Here is a 23586-nt window from a genome sequence, read left to right as displayed (position 1 = left end):
TCCAAAAAAGACTATCATTGGCTAGCCGCAGGTGATGGGGAAAGCTGCTTAAATGCCAAGGTGTTACTAACGTGTTATCATTCCTGGACTTTCAGTGTTTGAGTCTCCTGCTGGACTCTCACCGTCACCATCAGCTCCACCGTGGCAAGGACGAAGGGTTGCCAGCTCCAAACTGTGGATGTTAGAATTTTCTGCATTCTTGGAACAACAACAAGACCAAGACACAGTATGATACAAGCCACACTCTCCCTGCACTTGGCTTTTTTGGTCTCTGGGTATCTTTTGTTTGCGCTTAATGTTCTATTCAGCATGCAGAGAATCATTTAACTGTGTACTGAAATGCCTGGTTTCCTGCACTGTTCCATATTTCCTTGCAGACTTTTGGAGTTCCTTGTAACAGAAGAATTGCTCTATTATTTTTCTGTCAAAAATGAGTGAAAAACTAAGAGCAGGCATTTTCCAAGGGGTCCCTTAAGTCCAGTGAGGGGTGCCTTCAGTCTAACAAGGTTGAGAACCACTGGTTTGGTTTTTACTACCTCCTAAATTTCCCAGGCATGGCTTCTAAAAGGCAACACCAGGTCAGAATGTTTTTAACACTATGGATTCATATTTGAAATCTCTGGGTTTATCTTGTGAATCATGTTTGTATACTCAATAATGCTAACATTGTGTGGCACCCTACACCACCCTTGAAAGAATCTTAAAGCACCCCAAAGTGCCATGGTACCTTGGCTGAGAATCACTGATTTTCACTTTTTGCCCCTGGCTGCTTTTGCCTGGTGTTGTGAGCATTCTTGATGTGTACCAGGGTAGGAGGGGTTGTGACCTGAGTGCATGGCACACGTAATCATGCAATGGTGGAAGAGCCTTTGTGGGGCCATTTCAGCTAGTGCGTGCAGCTCTTGCAGTAATTTGGCAAGAGACAAAATAGGCTGCTGATTACCCACAGGATTGGGAAGATGGAAAGGCCCTGGGGAGCCACACCATATCCCTCAGAGTTCTGGCCCATTACGGTTGAAGCTGGTCCATTGTGCTTTGATTATGCTACCTGTAAAATGAGGCTAATGTTACTTACCTCACTTTGGAAAGCCCTGTGCAATCTGCATCTATAAAGGAAAGCATGTGTGAGTGAGGGGCATTGCAGCTAGCTGGATTTCTCAGATGTAAAAGCTGAGTCAGAGTGGTCACCTGGTTTGCCAGGACAGCACTGTGGTCTGTGACTTGAAGCTGTGGTTCATCTGCTAGGAGGCCTCAGAGCTTATTGGCTATGTGCCTTGGTGTCAGTCATTCTCTGCATGCGTCTCTGCCTTTTGGGCCATGCACAACAGTACGGCACACCAGTTCAGTGAAAAAGAATTCTGCATCATCAAAGGCACAGGGCACGGGGGTACTCCTAGTAGCCTGGAGATAGTTGCCTGAGCTGTTTTTTACTGGGATGCCAGTGTTAATACCTCCACCCTTGTGAAAAGTACTTTAGGGTCTTTGGTGGTCTCAAGCAGTCAGGCACCAGTTTTACATCTCTTCTGAAAGAAAGTTGTAAAATATCTCTTAGCATAATACTAGAACAATAATTTAAAAAGGTGGGGGAAACAATCTGAAGTCACTAATGCCACTTCCTGCATCATCTGCTACTTTCCTAAGAGATTTCCTTTCTATGAATTGTACATACCGCTGTCATGTTAGCTGTCTTTGTGATCTTTGTGCCCTTCACACAGGGGGCTCCCTGGTGTGACTCCATGACCCCTGTTATCTGTGTTTAAAGGGACCCAGCTGAGAGGTTGTGGGCCCATCTTTTCTACCACAAAGGTCCTTGTTTGATAAACCTGTACTGGGGGTCATCCTGTGGCACCAAGACTGCTCACTCTTTTCTCTCTGCAGTATAACAAGCACCTGTTTGTGCACATCGGACAGTCCAGCCCCAGCTACAATGACCCCTACCTCGAAGCAGTGGACATCCGGCAGATCTATGACAAGTTCCCCGAGAAGAAAGGGGGGCTGAAGGAGCTCTTTGAAAGGGGGCCAGCCAATGCCTTCTTCCTTGTCAAGTTCTGGGTAAGAAATGAAAGCTCCTGTGCAGCTCACCTGCTCTCCAGGTGCCTCCTTTTGTGTGATGCAAACAATAGCCTTGTTAGTAGTTTAGTTGCTGCTGAAATTCTTATGGGAAGATTGCCACCTTCCAGCCACCATTTCAGGGGAGACCACAGTCTTAATTCAACCACTGTTGGCATCTGGGTTCTCCTCTGAAAGGCAGAAAGCCATATAGTGTTACTCTGGATTGGAGCAAGCAGTTATCTGTGTGATGCCTTCATCCGAAAAGTAACTGGCTGATGATTTTGGAGTTTCTTTGTTGTCAGCAGCTCAGGCCAAATGGGTGATAATTGATGGGTAAGGGAAAATTTGGGGGAAATGTTTCTCCTTGAAATAATCTGTTCCCTATCTGTAAATGTTCAATGACTTGCAGCCAGCCAGCCATGGTCTTTCTCTCTTTTTCCCCTATCTCGCTGTTTCTGTGCCTTGTGCTATCTATTTAAGAGTGGATATTTACAACAGGCACAAAGCCAGAATGCAAGATTAGAAACCTGCATCTTCAAAACAGATTCTACAGATAATGTGTTACCAAAAACTGACTTCTGGTAAATTGGCAGCAAGCTGAAGAATCAGTCTGGCAAAATCCCACTCACCCCATTGTCTGGGTAGCTTTTCCTGGGCAAGCTGAGGCTTTGTAAAAGGTTTATACAACTCCATTTTATTTGTGCTGCAAGCTACAGGGAGGATAATTTGAAGATGAGGATAATTTGAAGGGAGGATATTGGTATAGGTGTTACAAGTTTAAGATTAATGGCAGTTTGGGGCAGCGGCAAGGCTGGATGGCTGAGTGGCAGGGCTGGATGGCTAACAGGATATGGAGCCTTTCACTTTGTCATGACCAATTGCAATTCATACCCAGGTCGGTAAGAAGACTATAAGGAATGAGCTGTTGGCATTAGTGCAGTTCCTTATCTCATACTCATTGTAAATTGACACTAACTGGCTGCTTGATTGGCAGTCTCAAGAGAGAGGGCAGAGAGTTAAAATGTACTGATGCTGAGCTCTCCTGCCATTCTGGGAATACTGACTCTTGGATAAGATGGACTTGTGCTGGCTGGAAACATGTTATGTGATTCAGGTGCCTTGCAACTGCCTTGCAACTGGTTGGGCTTCCCATTCACACATGTTTTTTGGAGGCATGTCCTGTTTCCCCAGAATGTGAGCTACACCTCAGATGAAATCAGGCTTTCTTAATGCACCAAGTCCTGCAGGGAAGGGCAAATCAAGGAATGGAAGGTGGGTCCATTCCCTAGTGAGAAGGGATATACCTGGGAGAGAGCAGCAGCTAGTTTGCACAGCTGTCCCCTTACCAAGGCCTGGGTGAAGACCATCTGTAGAGCTGTAAAGAGAGAACTAGAAATGGATCTTGGGTGGGGCTGGGTTGACATGGGAGAAAATGGGAAACAGCCCTGGGAAAAGCAGACCAGGAGGGTAGTAGGGCTGGGGTTGATAGCTGCTACATGATCTGAGGATCCTGGGACAGAACCCACAGAAAGACACAAGGCAGATGCTTCCCCATGGTGCCACCTGAAGCCAAGCAGACTAACTGGCAGAGGTACATTGCCTGGGAAACAGAGAAAGACTTGGACTCCCTACCGTCAGGGGAGAAGTTCATTCTAATCGGAGGGTATGGCACAATGAGGATGAAGGGCTTCTTTGTGGAAACCATAGCATTCATGGTCTTGCGGTATTTTACTTCAGATGTATAAATAAGGCTCAAACATTGCTTATATCCAATTTAAGACTTATTTTGAAAGGCTTATGTGGTATCTAGGCCTCATATTGGGCCTCAGCATTGGAGGAATTTAACCCAAGGTGACTAGGGGATTGCTTCTGTACTGCTACAATCGCAAGGCTTGGGCTGATACAGATCATACATTTTGTCTGAGACATGACTGATGTGGCATGTCATGGGATGTGGGACACCTCAGAATCCCTGTGTCCGTGGGAGTCAATCTTTTTGGCAGGCTACCAATTAAACCCTGCGCCCTCCCTAACTGCCATTCCAATCTCCTTCCACCGTCTGATCTGATGCCCTGCTTTCTGCTCCCTGCCCTATCTGCTACTCTGCTGTCCGCCCCCCCCCCCGGCCGATCTGCCACATGCCACCAATGTTCATGAAAATGATGCCCCCAGTCTGACACTTAGATTTATCATTTTGGTTTCCTGGTTCCCTTGTGTTCTTGTGTGGGTTGTGCATGGTGTTGAACTCCAGGGGATTTTATCTTTGTGGGTTTTGGGTTTTTTTGGTGTGTGACCCTTTGGGTTGGCTTCCATCAGAGCTGGCTTCCCTGTGCACCCAAGAGCAAACCATTAGTGGCCTCCAGGCACCATCTTTGTGATGTGATCCTGTCATTTTACAATAAGCTAAGTGACATTGACTAGGGTCAGTAACTGCACTGGGACACTTACCCTAGGGTAGAGGCTTCCAAACTTTTCCTTATTGCGTACCCCCTTCCAGGTTTACTAGCTGCCTGCTTACACTTACCAGCATGATGCAGGCAGCAGGGGGGCAGGGGGGCCCCCTGCGCCACAGGATAGGATGAGCCAGTGCTGCTTGGTGTTTCCTGATTCCAGTTCTCTGCTCTTGATTCAGGCTCAGCCTTCAACTCTGACTGTTGGTTTCTGACCCCAGTTAAACCTTGGTTTACTCTGTCTCCAGCTTTGGTTTCAGACCCTGTCCTGTCCTGGCTTTGGTTACAGCTTCCTAATCCAGTTCTGACACCAGACCCTACCCAGATCCCTGAGAACCAACCTAGACTGGACCTGTGCTTTGGGTGTCTAACCACTATGCCAGATTGCCTATGTCCAGGTGCATAACAGAACTCTTGTCAATAGTACCATAATTTTTTAGGAGATCACAATGGAGTTGCTGTTCATTTTCATTACATGACTAAATGACCATTATATGGCTTCATACTAGCACCAGCCTGGCAAAAAAAAAGATGTTCTGGAGGGAGGAGCTTATCCTGACCTCCCCCCTGAATAAATTTAGACTTTCTAATGAAAAGTGACTTAGTCAAAAGACTGATTTGGCAGTGGAACTATAGTGCCTCCAGGGTTGTGTACTGCACACACTTAATGCCACTGTTCTGCTCTGTGAGGCTGGCTCCCTAACCATACTTTTCCTCTGAGGCACAGCAGTATATCATGGGAGTCCGCAGTTGTGTGATCTCATTCTCTGTGGTGTGGTTTCACTGGGAGCCTCAGCCCATAGAAGAGAATGAGGGCACAAGGCTATAGTTCTTAGATGAAAGTCCGAACTCCCAAAACATTGACTATATTCCTCCCAAATTTATATTTAGAAATGCAATGCCAGCACCTCATAGAAATTGTTCTATAGCCTTGTGCTTGGGGGAACAGGGACTCCCCCAATGCCTGCTGGTCCCCTCTGACTAGTTTGTAACAGGCCACTAGATCCCCCCTCAGCCTTCTCTTGTGGAGGCTGAACAGATTCAGGTCCCATAGCCTGTCCTCATAGGGCCTGCACTGCTGCCCCCTGATCATGCAAGTGGCCTCCTCTGGACCCTGTCCATGTTGTCCACATCCCTCCTGACGTGCGGCGCCCAGAACTGAACGTAGTACTCCAACTGCGGCCTGACCAGTGTTACATAGAGGGGGAGGATCACCTCCTTGGACCTGCTTGAGATGCATCTGTGGATGCATGACAAGGTACGGTTGGCCTTCCTGACTGCATCCCCACACTGCCGGCCCATGTTCATCTTGGCATCAGTGATGGCTCCAAGATCCTTTTCTGCCTCTGCACTGATGAGAAGGAAGTTCCCCAGCCTGTAGGTATGCTGCTGGTTCTTCCTCCGCAGGTGCATCACCTTGAACTTGTCGATGTTGAATCCCATCCTGTTCTCGCCCGCCCACCCCTGTAACCTGTCTAGGCCTGATTGCAGCCTATTCCTCCCTTCTAGTGTGTCCACATCCCCCCACATCTTAGTGTCATCAGCAAATTTGAACAGGGTGCTTTTTACCCCTTTGTCCAAGTCAATGATGAATATATTGAACAGTAAGGGCCTGAGGACTGAGCCCTGGGGGACCCCACTGCCTGAATCCTTCCAGGTCAAAAATGACCCATCCACCACCAGTCTCTGGGTGTGACCCTCCAGCCAGTTGGCGACCCATTTGACTGTGTAGGTGTTGACACCACAGTCCCCCAGTTTCTTAATGAGAACAGGGTGAGAGACAGTGTCGAAGGCCTTCCTAAAGTCCAGGAAGACTATATCCACTGCTACCCCTGCATCTAAGGATTTGGTGACCTGGTCATAGAAGGCCACCAGGTTGATTTGACAGGACCTGCCTCTAATGAACCTGTGTTGGTTGCCCCTATGCATAACCTCCCCTGCTGGCCCCTCATGGACATGTGCCAGAATAATTCTCTCAAAAAGCTTGCCCAGGATCCGAGGTAAGACTAACAGGCCTATAGTTTCCCAGGTCCTCCTTCCTCCCCTTTTTGAAGATGGGAACTACATTGGCCCTCTTCCAGTCCTCTGGCACCACACCAGAGCACCATGAGTGCTCGTAAAGCCGTGCCAGGGGTCCTGCAGTGACCTCCGCCAATTCCCTGAGTACTCGAGGGTGGAGATCGTCCGGATCAGCTGATTTGAATACAACCAGTCCTTCCGGAAGTTTCCTAATGAGTTCCTCACTAACTCTTGGCCTAGGTGCACCTCCCCTGGGGTCTAAGAGGGGCCCGGGGTGGGGTAGCTGTTCCGGTCCCTGCTCAGGAAAATGGAAGCAAAGAAATCATTAAATATGTTGGCTTTGTCATCTGGTGTAATGACCAAATTTCCTAGCGTGTCCTGCAGGGGCCCCACATTATCCAGAACCTTCTTTTTGCCCCCTATGTATTTAAAAAGGACTTCTTGTTGTCCTTGATCTGGGAAGCTAGTCCCAGTTCCATCTCCACTTTGGCCTTCCTGACCGCCCCCCTGCATCCCCAAGCAACCACATTATAGTCCTCCCTGGTGAAGGCCTCTCCCTTCCATTGGGTGTGCGCCTCCCTTTTAGCTAGGAGACTTTCTCAGATGCTTCTGGTGAGCCATGGGGGCTTTTGTGCCCTCCTGCTCCCTTTGACCCGTTTTGGGATTACCTCCCTTTGCGCTTGGAGGATCGTCTCCTTAAGGAGCGACCACTCTTCTTGGACACCTGGCTCCCCTCCCCTCTGGGACCTCAGTGCTTCCCTGACTATTTATTCTCCTTAGCTCCTTGAAGTCCACCCTCCTGAAATCTAGGGCTGCTGCCTTGCTGTAGGCCTGTGCCACCTTGCGCTGGATGGTGAATTCCAGCGGGTGATGATCGCTGTCGCCCAGGTGGTCGAGCACCCGCAGCCCCCTCACCAGGTCGTCGCCAGTGGCCAGCACCAGGTCCAACAAGGCGTCTCCCCTGGTGGGGCTGTGCACCTCCTGGGTTAGATGGATGTCCTGCATTCTGGCTAGGAACCAGGTTCCTAAGTCAGGTTCACTTTTTTCCTTGTTCTTCTAGCTCCTGTATCTTGCACTCTTGGCTACCAACTGGCCCAACTTCAACAGGAGGAATGGAGAGTTTTCCCCAACAATTCTGCAGCCTAGTGGGTAGGACATGCTTCTAGAAAGTAGAAAATATGGGATTGTGTTCCCTCAGACTCAGGAAGGCCTAAAAACCTGGTCTCCATTTCCTGGAATCATTAGGCAATTGTCCAAAAGCTGTACTGTTTTTTGAACTCAGTTCCATCAGTGTCAGTCAAGCATTAGGCATGCTCAGTGAATGCTGGATGGATTTGGATATAGGTAGACTTAAGGTACCTCCATTTACTCATCTGGATTGCAGTCATAGGATTGTAGGGAAGTAGAGCTGGAAGGGACTTCATGAGGTCATCTAGTCCAGACCCCTGCTCAAGGCAGGATCATTTCTAAAACATCCCAGCCATCTGTTCAACTTGCTCTTGAAAACTTTCAGGAATGGAGATTTCACAGCCTCTCTAGATAGCCTGTTCCAGTACTTGAGCACCTCAGTCAGAAAGTTTCTCTTAATCTCCAGCCTAAATTTCCTCTGCTTCAGCTTGAAGCCACTGTTCCTGTCTCTTATGGACACAGAGAAAAGCCCACTTCCATCCTCTCTATAATCAGCCTTCAGATATTTGAAGACTATTATCAAATTCTCCCCCTGCACCCCCTATTCTTTTCCTCTCTAGACTAATAACCCTAGGTCTTTCAGCCTGTCCTCATAGGCCTTGTTTCTCAGGCCCCTGATCATTGTTGTTGCCCTGCACTGAACTCTTTCCAAACTGTCCATGTCCTCCTTGAAGTATGGGGCCCAAAATTGGACACAGTATTCCAGATGAGTCCTCACCAGTACTGAATAGAACAGAAGAATCACTTCCCTTGATTTGCTTAACAAGCACCTAAGTACTTGATTTGGTGTCTTCTGATCATGGTCAGAAGTCTAAGTCTAGTCTAATAGAGGAGTCTAATAATTCTGGTTGCCTCATTGGTATGTGGTTGTTGGAGTGACATTGATCCGGTTAGTTTTTTGTGACCAAGATCCCCACATTCCACATTAGTCTCCTTTATGGCCTTTAGTAAAAAACCTTCCGACGGCAACATTTCTACCAGCCTTACTACAAACCTCCACATTTTCTACTGCACGTACTACTTTCTCATTCCTTATCCTAATTTTTGTTCACAGTATTCAATTCCAGAAGTGGCATCTTTTTAGAAGTAGATAAGGTAATTCCTCCATTACATAGTTTGTAGTTTGGACTGAAAAGTGCTATCTAGAAGCAAGATATCAACACAGACTTTCCAGCCGAGTGCCTGACATTAAACAGTTAAAGCCATATTTAGGCATGTGCATATGTAGCTTGCTTTTCAGAGGTGCTAAATTTAAATTGTAGTTCCAGATGCATACCACCTGTGAAAATCAAATCCCAGATTATGATTATTTATCTGTATTGCATTGTATGAGTACCTTGGAATCTCACACAAGGACGTGGGTCCCCTGGTCGAAACCAAAGTACTTGCCGAAAGAGCTTGCCAGATGATCTCTTGTGGACTAGATGCCTAATTTTAAATACCCAAGTGTGGGAATTTTGGTCATTGGCAGTGATGGCTGAGCACAATGATAGAGAGATGTCCAGGTGCATTCACTAGGAGAAGTGCTTGTTTAAAAAAAAACTGTATTTGTTTTAAAATGTGGCCAGTGCCAGCAATGCCCTTTTGGTGAGTTCAGCTGTGGGAGACTGAGGTCCAATGAGCCAACTCTTGGACTTGAATTGACCAATTGTGGAGGAAAACCCTGTGACATTTCTCCATGCTGGGAGTGCGTTCCAGTACACGACAATGAACATGACACTAGCCTCTCAACACATGAGCAGCAGCAGCCCTTCTCTGTTCCAGCGTAACTTTAGCCCTCGCACCTGTTCCTCGGCTCTCCCAGTGAACCTCCTCCTACACGCAGGTTTATTAATAGCCTGCGGAGAGGGGGTTCTCAGGGCTTTGCACGCCACTGGAATGGAGCGCTTATGTCTTAAAGCTTGTTGTGTGGGTCTGGGGACGGGTTCATATGGGTGGGACGTGGAATGAAATGAGAGAGCAGTGTGGAATTTGAGGTGGGCAGCTAAAGCCCAATACTGTCCAACCAGCCATCTGCCAAGGTGTCCCCTTGCTGCCACCCACAGGTTAATTACCAGTGCACAAAGCTGTTTGGTTCCAAGCTAGGTATATCTGGGGAATTGCCGAGGCGGCTTCTCCTGAGCTGATGATGAATACGTGTAATAATCTTTTCACCTCAGCAACAGAAAAGCTTTAGGGCCCAATTGAATCATTCAGTGCTTTCTTTCCATTAAATGAATCAGATACTTGAAAAAGAGCCTGCAGGCCAGGGCAGGAGACTGCAATCGGCCATTTATCCACAGAACCAATATGGAATAAGCAGCAGCCAGGCTGACTGCTCACCTACAAGCATGCCTTAATCCCTGATCTGGCAGAAATTGCCTTGAGGGGAAAAGACGGTAATCTAGTCTCCACATCCATTCTGTCCTTGGCTCTTCTACTGAGGCAGCCATTAGGAGTGGAGATTTTTATGGCATTAGCACCTTTTTCCTGAGAGGTCATCTGACAGGACCCAGTGAAGTTTCCCTATGCTAAGGAATCTCAGCAAAAGTACTTCTGCTGTTGCATAAGAAATGGCACCTTCTTCAACCAGGCTGCTTTCCCTGAGCATTTGGAAGCATAGAAATAGTTTGCTGGCAGAGGGAAGAGTGCTGAGGTGTTTGCATATTTGTCCTCTGATTGTCAAAGTGACCCAGGCTTGTGATCTCACTGGACTCATCTTTGCCCTCTCCAGCAAGCCAAGAAACTCCTTCCCTTCTCTAATATGGCTGTGATAAGCCAAGTTTCCTGCTCTCCAGGCTTGACCGTAGTTTGGCATGGGACCTTCATTGAAGTTCAGCTGGGGGGCTGCAACTGATATGGCACACAGCCACATGCTTTCTGTGTGGGATGGGTCAGTGGTAGGCTATCATGCTAGGGTTCCATGTTCTGCACCAGCTCCTTGCTGAACCTTGGGTCCTCTTCAAAGTCCTATTCCTTGCCTTGAGAGAGAGCAACAATTCTCAATCAGGAGTATGCAATGGCATGCTGGGTTCCTTGAGAACCTTTCAAGGGTGCTGTGGGTTGTCACACAATATTAGCACTGTTAGGTGTCAGCCATGATTCACAAGATAAACCCAGAGATTTCAAATAGGAATCCGTAGTGTTAAAAACATTCTGACCTAATGTGGTGTTTTGAAGTTCTTTGCAACAGAGGAATTGCTTTATTTTTTCTGTAGTCAGAAAACAAGTGAAAACTAAGGACTGGCATTTTCTGAGGGTGTGTTGAGTCTAAAAAGGTTGAGAACCACGGCCCCAGAAGGTTCTGACACTTGACTCACAGGCCACCTCTTCCTCGGGTAGCAGAGACATGTTGACTCTTTGTCTCCAAGCTGGACAAAACAGGGATGCCAGCCCTCCAATGTCAAACTCGCTCAGTTGGGAGATAAGAGCAGAAACTTGTCCTTTTGGGCAGGTCTTTGCCACCTTGGACTGCAGAGGTTGAATGAGAATCCAAGCCTGAAAGTAGCAGCTCACAAGAAGAACCCAAGTCTCTGCTAGGCTGATGTATAAAGTTGCATATTAGCTGCCTTTTTCAAATGAGCTAGCAGACTCTGAGGCTTGGGTCCTTACAGTTATTTAGGCACCTCACTCCCATTTTCTTCCCCTTGATCTGATGATCTCAGCCCACGAAGCTCTCAAGTCTTACACCTCTTAAGCACAAGGAATAGTGCCTTGAGTAAAGAACAGGGAGCCAAGGCACCAGATCTGATGCTCCTTTGCAGCACAGTTGTGAGCCAGCCTCTCCTCATTCCTGCCTGCCTCCTTCCCCTCAATAAAGTGAGGATATTAATACTTATCAACTAAATTGCTGTGAAATGAATTAGCTCTAAGTACTAATTAGTATAATTCCCTGCAGTTTAGAGGACAGAAAGCTCTACATAGCATGAAACAAATCTCTCCCCTAAGCCTGGTATAGGGCTTAGGGTAGGAGATCCATGTGATGGGTAAGCAAGGGTGGAAAGGAAGGGAGGGCAGAGGGGGAGGTTGGCATAAGGCTTTTCCATACAGAAGGAAACTGGTTGAAAATTAAAATGAGAGAGGAAACCGCCAGGGGCAGCAGGGCTGCCATGCTGACAGGGAGACTTTGCTGGCTTGGGTGCCAAGAGAAGACTGTCATGTGTGTGTGTGGGGGGGTGGTGCTGTGGCAGCAGTCCAAATCATTATATCAGACTTGAAATCTTTACTGTTCCCAGAGACTCTGATTCACACTGCTCTGAGGCATTCTCCTCAAAGCAAAGAGACTGAATCCACTGCTGTTTCCCGAGTGTTGTATCATTGTGTTTTAAGAACTGTATAACACAGGTCCTCAGAACTTTACTAGTAATTTCTGCGTTGAGCCTATAACCTGTGGTCAAGCTAGCTGTTCAGAAAGTGTTTTCAGAACTTATCTTAAGGCCTGAGGATCTTGCTGGCTGTTCAAGAGCCATGGCATGTGGTAGAGTTTCATCGTCTTGTCATCCTCCAGGATTTCTTTCCCTCCCTCACTATCCTGTTCAACACTTTCTCTGAGTTGGCTGTTGCTTCCCATCCTAGAAGTTGCTGAAATTCCATGGTGTGCTCTGTATTTATGGGCTGGGATTTTCAAAGAGGTGCCCAACCCCCTTTGGCTTGAGATAGGAGTTGGGTGCCTCCCTCCCTAAGGCATGCTTGAAAACCCAGCCATGACATGGAAAGTCCATTGAATGAGAAATGCTGTATAAACATAAAACATCATTAACTCACATTCCGTTAATTTGTTGGGACATGGTATATTAGGATGACTCCCAGAAAAGTGATTTGGCTTAATGTCAATGAAAGATAATAACTGCTTAATTGGAACAGTATTAACATAAATTTTCCTGGTGCCAAATAGTTTAATAGTGATTAACTAGGTGTGAAATTCTGAGCCCTGATCTTTCAGTAGGAGAGTTGCCAAATTATGGAGGCATCTGTAGTGACCTCTCTGTTAAGACTGTGTTGAACACTGCACTCAGATTAGGCTACAAACCTTTTGCTTCACTTCTTAATGATTGAATTTGTTTTCCATATGAATTGCAATACCTGTTAATAGAATTTTCCCTCATAGTGTCTGGACAAAATGCTTCTTAATTTTCTAAAGGAGAGCTTATTGGAATCATCTAGTTTTGTGTTTTATTTCTGAATGTTGCCTTTTCCCTCCTGTATGTTGCAGAGCCATCATCAGCGATAGCTTCAAGCAGCACGTACATAGGGTCTGTGCCTTTGTTCTCCCTGCTCAGTGGGAGCACTCTTTTGTAAAGTCACAAAGACTTTGCAGCACTGGGGTCATAATCTGTGTACATGTTCTTGTTCATGAAAAAAACAGCTGGGCTTTATTCCAAAGTAAGCATAGTACATGAAGCGTTTGGAAAAATAAATGGTCTGTCTATATTAAGACATTTTGAGGATGGATCAGATGTACAATACAGATGTACAATATAGATTAGCTACATAGATGGATAACAGTCATTCTTAAACAACAACAGTAAACTCCTTTCACTAGAGAACTACTACAAGTGTTACTCTCTGAGGATATGTCTGCACCAGACAGATATACTCCTGTAGGTTGAATAGGAATTACTTCATCTTGTTAGCATGGGTAACAATAGCTTTTGCATAGGTTGGACAAGTCTGCTGGAGCCCTGGACACATGATTTGGATGCCAGCCCATGCCATGTCTTCATTGCTATTATTTCCTAAGCGAACTAGATAAAATTTAGCCCAGGTGTGCCTACCTGTGCTACTGTCACCCCTCTCAGTTGCAGTGTGGATATACACTTAGAAACAACTGGTGAGACATCACAATAAGAAATTACTCTTCAGCTTCATAACCTTGGTTTTCCCATGGGAAGTGTATCCTCTTGAATGAGTGTAGATGCACATTAAAACATGTGGGGGCAAATCCTCCAATAGCATAAATTGACTTAACTCTATTGAAGCCAGTGGAGGTAAAATCCTTTGCTGAAGATCTGCCCTATACCTTGGAGATATGGTACTGCCTCCCATAAAATATGAATCCCTCAGAGAGAGAAAAAGATGGCCCATTCTAACAATGAAATGCAAATATGTATCCATCCATAAGGATGAATAACTATTTAAAGATGCTACATTTGTCTAGAGTTTTGGTAAAAGCTGTATGAAATGAGACTATTTCGTTTGGTCACTGTCAGGCAGGCCTAACTTATACCTGTCTTTTCTGTGGTCCCCAGAGCTTGTGCCCTGGGTCACTGGTGGTGATTGAATTTCATTGGCCTACTGGCTCAGCTTTTAAGTGGCATCCTTTCTCTAATAGAGTTCAATGGTTTTGCTCACGGCAGAAATCCTCACATGCCCATTGCATACAGCATGTTATTTGCCTGTGCAAAGGCAGAGAGGAACAGCAGAGTTTAAGGGATGGAGATGACATGCCAAGTGGGAAATGGAATTGGACTTGTAAAATAAATGGTGATAAAGTTTATTGTATTTCCTTCTCCTGCTCCTTGCCCTCTGTGTGCCTGAAGCAGCTAGTTAACAGCTGGGGAAATTAGATTGAATTGCAACATTGTACATTTTTATATGGTTGCCTTTCCTGCTAATGTTGTTAGTATTGCTACTGGCAAAGAGATGAATTTTTCTGGGGTGATGACTCCAGCACTGGATAGGAGCTGTTGGTCACTTGCCTATTAGCAGAGTTCCTGACTGACCCAGCCAACTCACTCTCATAAGCTACTGATTCAAAAGCTAAATGCTTAACACCCCAGGAAAGGTGACAGAGACACTACTACCATGTCCTGCCAGAGGCTTCAGAGAAAAATGCCTGTAATCTGTCATGGTAGGGGAGAGGTAGGACTTGTATGTGATGAAGGGAGAGAATTTTATAGTGAGGCTGTTGGATATGCGAAGAGAACAGCTTGTTCCCGCTGGGTCTCTAGCTTCCAGACCAACCAGCACGGCCAGTGCTCCCTGCTGTTACGCAGTTGGGACTCTTTGTTTCCATATCCTTTTGTCTGCGCTATAGTACTAAGTCATATTCCACCCTGCAGTCCCATCTTCATTAACTGATAGGGAGAACGATTTTCTTTTCTTTTCAAAACCACCTGGTAGGTGCTCTGAGTGGTGAGCCTCTGCACAGCTAGACATACTTGCAAACCAGGAGTTTGGATAAAAATCTCTGGTCAGTGCTGGTCAGGGAAGCCATGCTAAATGGATATTTAATGGTAGCAACTTGGTCCTTATTGTGCTACAGACCGTATAGCGTCAGTTGTACGGGAAGCAGAATTTCCTGTTTCCCTTTTACAGAGGGAGGTAAATCAGATCAAACGAGCCCATAAGAACGGGAAGAAAAGTAACGCTGCTCCATGTCTGGTGAATTAGCACCTGCTTGCATCAAGAACTCGACACCCGTGGTCTGCTTTTTGCATTAAAGGGAATAAGCCAAGTGTCTTTTTCTAATACTTTGTTTTTTTTCAAAGCATGGGGAAACTTTTCCTTGCTCTGCTAAAGATATAATATGAGGATAGGGCGACCTCTGGTGGAAAAGAGAGGGCCACATTTTTAGCCTCGAGAGCCTGGTTTAAACAAGGAAAGGGTCTGTTTCCAGTACTTTAATGTGTGCTTATATACCAAGCTCTGAACTTTATGCAGCCTACTTTGAAAACGTGGCTTGGGACTGGACTTGATCAACCATGGCCAGTGATTCGGGTCTCTCAGAACATTCCCGTCTCTCTGTCTGGATTCTTAGACTGGGCCCCATACTATGGTATCTAAGCACTGCCTGGTCCCTTCACTGTCCCCTGCCCCTACCCATAAAGTATTCCTCTCTTTCCCCATCCTCCCCAGCAGAATGCTTTATTATGATTCTTAAACCCTTGACCTTCCTCCTCACTGAGGCAGCCTGCCCTGGCAGGCAGCTGTGTGGCTAACAGAAAGGCCTTCCTGTTCACCCCAGGCACTCCCCCTTCAATGCAGACTCCCCCTTTCAGATATAGCAGCAAACAGCTTCATCATACCTTTATAAAGCCTTATCTACCAGGTGTACATGCAAACCCCAGCCCCAAAGTGACTTCTTTCAGGTGTATATGCTAAACTCTAACATTTCAGCCACTTACCCCCTCTACTGCCCCAAACTCATGGGTTCAAGGATACCCCTCTGGTAGTTGCTGCTCAGGCTCCAAAATAAATGTTCTGTGTGTTAATAGTCTACTGTTCTAATCTTTTTATTATTATTATTCTTTTGGCTGCAGGCTGATTTGAACACCAACATTGAAGATGAATCCAGATCTTTCTATGGCGTTTCCAGCCAATACGAGAGCCCAGAAAATATGATCATTACCTGCTCCACTAAAGTGTGCTCCTTCGGAAAGCAGGTGGTAGAGAAAGTGGAGGTAGGTGCCAGAAGCTGCTGAGAACTGAATGCAGAGCACTCTGGAGTCACATTTTGCCTATTGCTCAGCTTCTCACAAATACCACTTGCATGAATCTGATGGCAAGCTGTAGCCACTGGCCTTCATCAGGGTGATGGACAGGAAGAGTTTTGACAATCAGGAAACAGTGGTCTAGTGCTGTGGTATCAGATGCTCAAGGATGGGCCTGATCCAGCCCGCAGCATAGTGATCTCACATGAATTCATTGCAGCTCTTTGCAGTAGTTGCTATTCACTTAAAACACCAGCTCTTGGGGCCATGTGATGATGTGGACCTTAGCTCTTGGTGTTTTATAAGTTTCCAGTTCTCACTGGTGCAGAGAAAACCTGACAAACCTGACATATCCAGACTCAGAAACCATGAGGTAAATGGGAAGACTCTCATGCATACTACTATTATTCTCCTCTAAAGCCATGATTTTTAGGCCCATAAACCATGACAGTGGCCTGACTCGGGAGTTTTTAACTGCGAAGGTCTAGAAGCACTAAGTTTGATTTATGCTTAGGTGACTTCCAGGGCAGTTTTGAACAGCAGAGAGCACAACATTGTTTTTGTGCTGGAGAAGCAAAGGGTCAGGGGTGACCTGGTGGCAGCCTATAAGGATATAAGGGGTGTGTATCAGGAACTGGGGAGAACATCTATTCACCTGGGCACCCCAAGGGAAGACAAGGTCTAATGGTCACAAACTGCTGGAAGATCATTTTAGACTGGATATAAAGAAAAACTTCTTTACCGTCTGAGTCTTCAGAGTCTGGAACAGACTCCCCCCAGAAGTGGTGCAAGCGCCTACTCTGGATACCTTTAAGAAACACTTGGATGCTTATCTTGCTGGGGTGATCTGACCCCCAACTGACTTCTTGTCCCTTGGGCAGGGGGCTGGACCTGATAATCTTGCGGGGTCCCCTCCAGCCCTAATGTCTATGAAATCTTTATTCCTGGGATTTATTGAAGACAAACCTTTTGAATGTGACTTGCCAGATAATGCTATACATTCAGCAGTGTGGTTAGACAGGAACTTCCATCCCTACTACTCCCACAGAACAGCAAGTTTAGAGAAGGGGAACACTATGTCTTTTTCAAGGTGTGGTAAGAGCTGCTTTTCCCTATAATTCTTCTTTAAATGCCAGCTGAAGGACAAAGCAGGTCTTTGTGGCTGAGGGCCATTTCACTGTTCATGGGCTTGAAGTCGCTAGAAGCCTCCTGGGACTCAAAAAGGGAAGGTGACAAAAATCCCTTGATGCTTCAGCTGTGGGGGGAGGAAGGGGAGGGTCTACATTTTAATGTGTGAAAGTAAAGTGGTTAACATGTGAAAGTAAAGAGCACCCCAAAAGTTTCATACTCACAGAGTAGCATGCAGCAGTGAGGTGTGGGAGAGGCAAGAATTGGACTGGGATGTGAGGTGCATATTCCCAGATATACCATTATTTCCTTGTGTCATATCAGGAAAGTCACTCAAGTGCTAAGTGCTTCAGTTTTTCCCATCTGTAAAATAGAGACGGTGATATTGTCCTCTCTCACAAAGGTGTGGGGAGGTGTAGTTAGTTATTACAAGCAAATTGGATGCTTATCTTGCTGGGATCCTATGACCCCAGCTGACTTCCTGCCCTTTGGGCGGAGGGCTGGACTCGATGATCTTCCAAGGTCCCTTCCAGCCCTAATGTCTATGGAATCTATGAAATTACCTGGAAAGCACCTTGAAGCCTTCAGATGACAGGTGCTTGTTACACAGCAAACTTTGGTTACTACTAGTGTAGAGAGAAATTTCACACACTCACTAAATAATTAAAGCTGGGGGACTTTGGGAAGTTCTAGAAGAGCTTCTTTAGAGTGGATTATTTTAAAAAATGATTCACGAGCTCAGTGGCAGTAAAGCGACTGGAAAACGCAAACGGGCAACTCTGCTGTTACTAATTATTAGTCATGTTAATGAAGAGTTGTAATCTTTCAAGCATCTCTTCTGTTTTATCTTGCAGACGGAGTATGCCCGCTATGAGAATGGACACTATTCCTATCGCATCCACCGCTCCCCGCTCTGCGAGTACATGATTAATTTCATCCACAAACTCAAACATCTCCCAGAGAAATACATGATGAACAGCGTGCTGGAAAACTTCACTATCTTACAGGTGGGCCACTGAATTGCTGTTTATTGGTGCTGTAGCATGTTGAAGCCCAGAGGGGGAGGGGCTGCATCTTATCAACCCCCCTAGTAGCTGCCTGGATCCTCCCCTTCTCTTCCCCATTTGGATCACTAAGGGGGTCCACCCCGCCACCTCGCCTATTATGCCTTGATATATTTTAGTTGGACTGGGAGGCTGCCCCTAAAAGTCAGGGGATTTACTTCAGGAGTGGCCAAATACAGTCCACGAGACTGATCTGGCCTGCAGAGGGGCTTTATCCGGCCTGTGGTTGGTCCCTCGGTCCTGCCTGGTCCAGTCACTCTCTCGCTATGGCACATCCTGCCACCCCCAGGGCATGCAGCAGGGCTGGAGTGGCTTTCCAGGCAGACCAGGTGGCAGCAGCTTCTTCCATCTGCCACCGCCACTGGCCCCAGCCCCATGGTACCAGTGGGGACCCATGCCACAGCCCCAACCCGGCATGCCCTGGGCCTGCTCTGGACTCACCTGCTCATGCTAAACAGCAGCAGTAGCAGCACTGTCTGGGCAGAAACTCTTGCTCAGTACAGAGGGGAAAAGCAGCCTGTCCCCCTCACTGCTGCCCAGTGCTCCCTGCCGCAGCTGCCTGGAGCCCGTGCTGGGCTGCCCTGTGGCTCCTCTGTGCTGCCACCGCTGCCTTACGAAGCAGCTTAGCATTGGCAGTGACAGGAGCAGAGACAATCTCCATATCCCACTTAGCCCCCACACCCGCACAATATACAAGAGTAAGACTTCATTTTGAGGTATTATGCAACCACCTCTACATGCACCACACAAACACACACAAATCAGAACAAAAATGTGTTTTTAAATAAAATTAAAATGCGTTATTCTGGATGTTTGATTTTTAGCATATAATTTTTTTATTTTTCAGTTCCAAGATGGGAAACCCCCTTCCCAAATGGAGCACTTCTGGGGGGAGGGAAGGGACTTCCAGTGGCAATGACCAGGGGTTGGGGCAGAATGTCAGGTCCCAAGATGGCAACCAGGAGGCGGGACACTTTGGCCCTCCACAGATCACCAAAACTTGTTAAATGCCCCTTCAGCCAAAATAATTGCCCACCCCCGTCTTAGATCCCTGTCTGAGCTGCAGCCCCCTGGCCGTGGCCCACTTAACTATGACTAAGATCCCTCCACCCGTGGTCTACTGTTCCAGGACCCAAGGCTCCAGCCTTGTCCTTGCAGGCTCTGGGCTCGTGTCCTCAGTCTTTGGGGCCCTCCTTCTGCTTCCCTCCCTTCTGGAGCCTGGGCCCGTACCCACAGTCTATTTGTGCAGACTCAGGTTCTCCAGCAATGATAGCAACACACTCTTAGGCACTACCTGCAGCCTCCAAGCTCCCCTCGCAACTACTCTGTCCTCCAATTTAAACTTAACTCAGGTATAAGCTGACTGCTGTCAAATCCAAAATTTGCCCCCAGCCTGGGTCTGTCACCACAGGGATGATGATTTAAGCATACAACAAAAGGAACATGACTTTGATGTCTGGTACTACTGAGGCTTCCTTTCAGCCTTCCCAGGGTCTGGCCATACAGACCAAATCCCATTCTCTCTCTCTGTCTCTCCCGCCACACACACAGACTGGGGTTCCTCTGCTCTGGCAGGTCAGACTCAGCCTCTCTTCACAGCCGTGGTCCTGGCCTTAGGAAGCTTACAACCCCTTCTCCCAAAACCTGCAACCCTCTCTCAGTTACCTGATCCACCACTTCTGCCCCAGGTCTGAGTCATGGTCTGAATGCACTGTCTGCATCTGGGCAAGCAACCATCTTAAAGGGCTCTCCATCCCTGCTAGTCCCTCCCAGGACCTGGAGCCAGCTGACTGTAACCCTGACTCTCTCTCCTCTTCAGTAATGGGGTGGGGAGCCCCATTACAGGTCCCTGAAATGTTTAAGCCATGCATGAGACAAAGATGTCCACATGCCACCCCAGAGTTAGTATCATTTAGGCTCCCTGCTACATATTACATATATTACACAGTTAACTAGTTAATCGCACAATAAATTTAGACCAGCCACATGTGGAAAGGAAGACCAGCTGCAAGTGCAAAGTACTTATATCACACAATTAACTAGTATAAGTGCACTCAATATATTGGTCACATATCGGATCAGTACCTATAAAAGGAAAATAAAAATTATGAGGTATTGGCTTTTTTTGGTGGTGTAGCCAATAATGGCACCAGTAAATTCCATTTGCATGCGTGCAGTTGCACATATGCACACAGCCAGGAATGCAGCCCAGCAGCTCAGAGAGCAGTGACCTGAAAGTAAGCCTGTTGTGGGGGAAGGGGCTTGGGGGGAGAGAAGGAGTGTGTGGGGGACAGATCTAGGTCCCTACAGTGAGAGAGGGAGTGGGGCAGGTGCTGCCCAGTCAGGGCAGTGAATGGGACCCTGAGGCTGGGATCAGGAAGAAGGTGCAGGCATCTTGTCCAGGGGGTGCAGGGGAAGAAGGGTGGCTCCCTGCCGCTGTGCACACTCCTGGGGGAGGCATAGGGGGTATGCGCCCCCCCCGGATTTTGTGCACAAGGTGGAGGCAGGCTGCCCACTGTGGGCTCAGGGCCAGGAGCAGTGCCAAGCCTCTACCTGAGGGGGGAGGGGCTGGGGCTGGGCTGGGCTCAGAGTGGGCAGAAGTAGGGCAAACAGCAGCAGCAGCACTGGGAGGGGTGGCTACTGGGGGACTTTTGGAGTGGCTATAGCCCCCCTGAGCCCCCTTCCTAGTGCTGCCTCTACTCAGGGCTTTCTGCTCTGCTGCCTTTCCCTCAAGAGCCCCGCACTGGCTGCACATCCCCTGCCTGCTGAACAGCAGTGGAACCTGCCCTCCTCCTGCTCAGCTCCCCCCCCCCACCACCAGGAAGAGGCTGGTGCTGATCCTGGGCCTGAGCCCACAGCGGGCAGCTCACCTCCACCCTGTGCATAAATTCCAGAGGGGGCACATGCCCCCATGCCTTCCCCCAGGGGTGCACGCAGTGGCAGGGAGCTGCCCCGCCTCCCTGAACCCCCTGGACAAACTGCCCATGGCTTCATCCTGCTCCTGGCCTTGGGGTCCTATTCACCGTCCCAGTTGGGCCTGTCCCAGCCCCCACTCCTTCCCTCACCATGGGGATCTCAGTCTGCCTCCCACATGCCCCTTCCATCCCCTGTGCACATTCTCCCTCCACAGAACTTACCTGCAGGGTGCTGCTCTCCAAGCTGCCAGGCTGCATTCCTGTAAATTGGCTATCGGAAAGGTATGCTGATATGGCTGATTAATAATCAGCTATCAGTATCGGCCAAGAAAATCTTTATCAGTGCACCCCTATTAATTGGTTACTTGCACAATAAATTTAGACCAGCCCAATGTGCACAGTAATTATAGTTCCATAAAAGAGCCAGCCAGCTACAAAGTTAGTGCTTAAAAACACGTAACAATTCTATAGCTGGTTTCTATCCAGCTTTAATTTGGAAGTGTAGCAGGGCCTTTAGTGCTGTATGTGTAAATTGCATCTCAGAGCCTTTTGAAGAGTTGTCCATGAAATGGAAATAGTAGCTGTAGCCAAAGATTTGGAGAGGCCAGGGAAACGGGGAAGGGGAGTTGGTTTGGAAGGAGGTTGATGAAGCAGAAATGCAGATACATTATGCCTAAGGAGAAGGCAAAGCTGCAGTGAAAAACATGCTTGTGCCAACATGAGTCAGGTTGAGGATCCTCACTTTTCAGTGGCTCTTTTATGGCAGGTAGAAGGAGCTCAATGGTAGTAAAGTGATTGGAAAATGCAAGGGGGTAACTCTTCTATTATTGACCCTTATTCATGTTGATGAAGGAAGCATAACATTATAAAGCGGACCTAAATCATTGTTGCGGCTAAAGGATAGTTCCTTCAGCTCAGGTACAGGTGAGGCATGGAGTAGAAGGGGTGGATTGCGACGCACAGCACTGCTGAGATTCTGCAAAGCTCTACACCCCACAGGGCAAACCTTGAGAGACTGCTGTTACTTATGCTTTCAGGGCTGTCTCCATTACACCGGGAACTTTTCCAGCCCTGGAGCCCCCCCTTGATTGGGAGAGTGCAAAGATGGCTTAAAGTCATCATAGACTGCCTCGTATGTGTGCTGTGCCCCTACAAAGGGCCCAGGGAATCCAGTGTTAGCCTTATGACAGAGGGGTTTGTGGCTAAAGTGCACAACTGGGAATCAGGAGGTCTACGCTTGGCCTTGGAGACCCTATGCAAGTTATTTCTCTACTTGATGGCAAGGCTGATATAAACAGGCAGGATTTTTTTTTCTGCAGAGAAATTGGATATTTTGTATTATATAGAACTATTTATTTAGTTAGTTAAATTATAACAAGCTTTTTTTTCTCAAATGAAATCTGAATTTAATACAAAAATATGTTAAGGGGTGAATTGCTCATAGCCCCTTTAAAACTTTTAAAGTAATTATGCTGAGTCTGTGAACCTCTGTCAACAAGTTGAACTTATAGGTCATGTGCTAATCGAGATAAAGACATTTTCAACATCTTTATCAATGATTTAGATGAGGATGTGGAAAGCATGCTGGCCAGGTTTGCAGACAATACTAAGTTATGGGAAAAAGCAGTCACACTAAGGAATAGGATGCAAATCCAAGCAGACCTGGACAAGCTGGAAAGGTGAGCAGAGCAGAACCAGATGCAGTTCAATAAGGATAAATGTAGAGTGCTTCATCTGGGGAGAAGCAACCTGCAACATGAATATAGGTTAGGAGGAGATGTCCTGTCCAGCACAATGACTGAAAGGGACCTTGGGGTTATAGTTGACCACAGGATGAACGTGAGCCACCAGTGCACCACCAGTGCAACACTGTAGTCAACAGAACTCATAGCATACTGGGATGCATTAGCTGATGCATCACGAACAGGGCTAAGGAAGTAATATTTCCTCTGTACTCGGCATTGGTAAGGCCCCAGCTGGAGTACTCGGTCCAGTTCTGGGCAACACACTCAAAAAAGATGTGGAGAATCTTGAAAGGGTTTAGAAAAGGACCAGAAGAATAACTAAGAGCCTGGAGGACAAACCTTATGAGGAAAGACTAAGTGATCAGGAACTGTTCAGCCAGGGGAAAAGCAGACTGAGGCAGGACTTGGTAACCATCTATAAGTATGTAAGGGGTGAATATCAGGAGCTGAGAACAAAACTGTTCACTAGGGCACCCCGGGGAGGACAAGGAGTAATGGCCATAAACTGTTAGAGGATGGTTTCAGGGTAGATGTAAGAAAGAGCTTCTTTATGGTAAGGGTGACCAGAATCTGGACTAGACTTCCCAAGGAGGTGTTGCGGTCCCCAACCTTGG

The 23586-nt window shown here is 47.2% G+C and overlaps 1 protein-coding gene across 5 annotated transcripts in view; it reads left to right on the top strand.

Annotated features, from left to right (window-relative positions):
- TEAD4 (TEA domain transcription factor 4) overlaps positions 1–23586 on the top strand; it is an 84518-nt gene that overhangs the window by 58795 nt on the left and 2137 nt on the right. For 4 of the 5 annotated variants that reach the window (XM_090043947.1, XM_090043944.1, XM_090043946.1 and 1 more), the window contains 4 exons: positions 96–226; positions 1879–2052; positions 15950–16090; positions 18103–18255. In XM_090043947.1, the coding sequence (XP_089900073.1) occupies positions 96–226; positions 1879–2052; positions 15950–16090; positions 18103–18255 (599 nt within the window). The remainder of the gene's footprint in view (positions 1–95; positions 227–1878; positions 2053–15949; positions 16091–18102; positions 18256–23586) is intronic. The other variant, XM_090043948.1, reaches the window with a different exon arrangement.

This window comes from Crocodylus siamensis, chromosome 4, assembly GCF_052110815.1.
Source record: "Crocodylus siamensis isolate JL-2025a chromosome 4, ASM5211081v1, whole genome shotgun sequence".
NCBI lineage: Eukaryota > Metazoa > Chordata > Crocodylia > Crocodylidae > Crocodylus > Crocodylus siamensis.
This window is presented reverse-complemented; position numbering and strand designations above follow the sequence as displayed.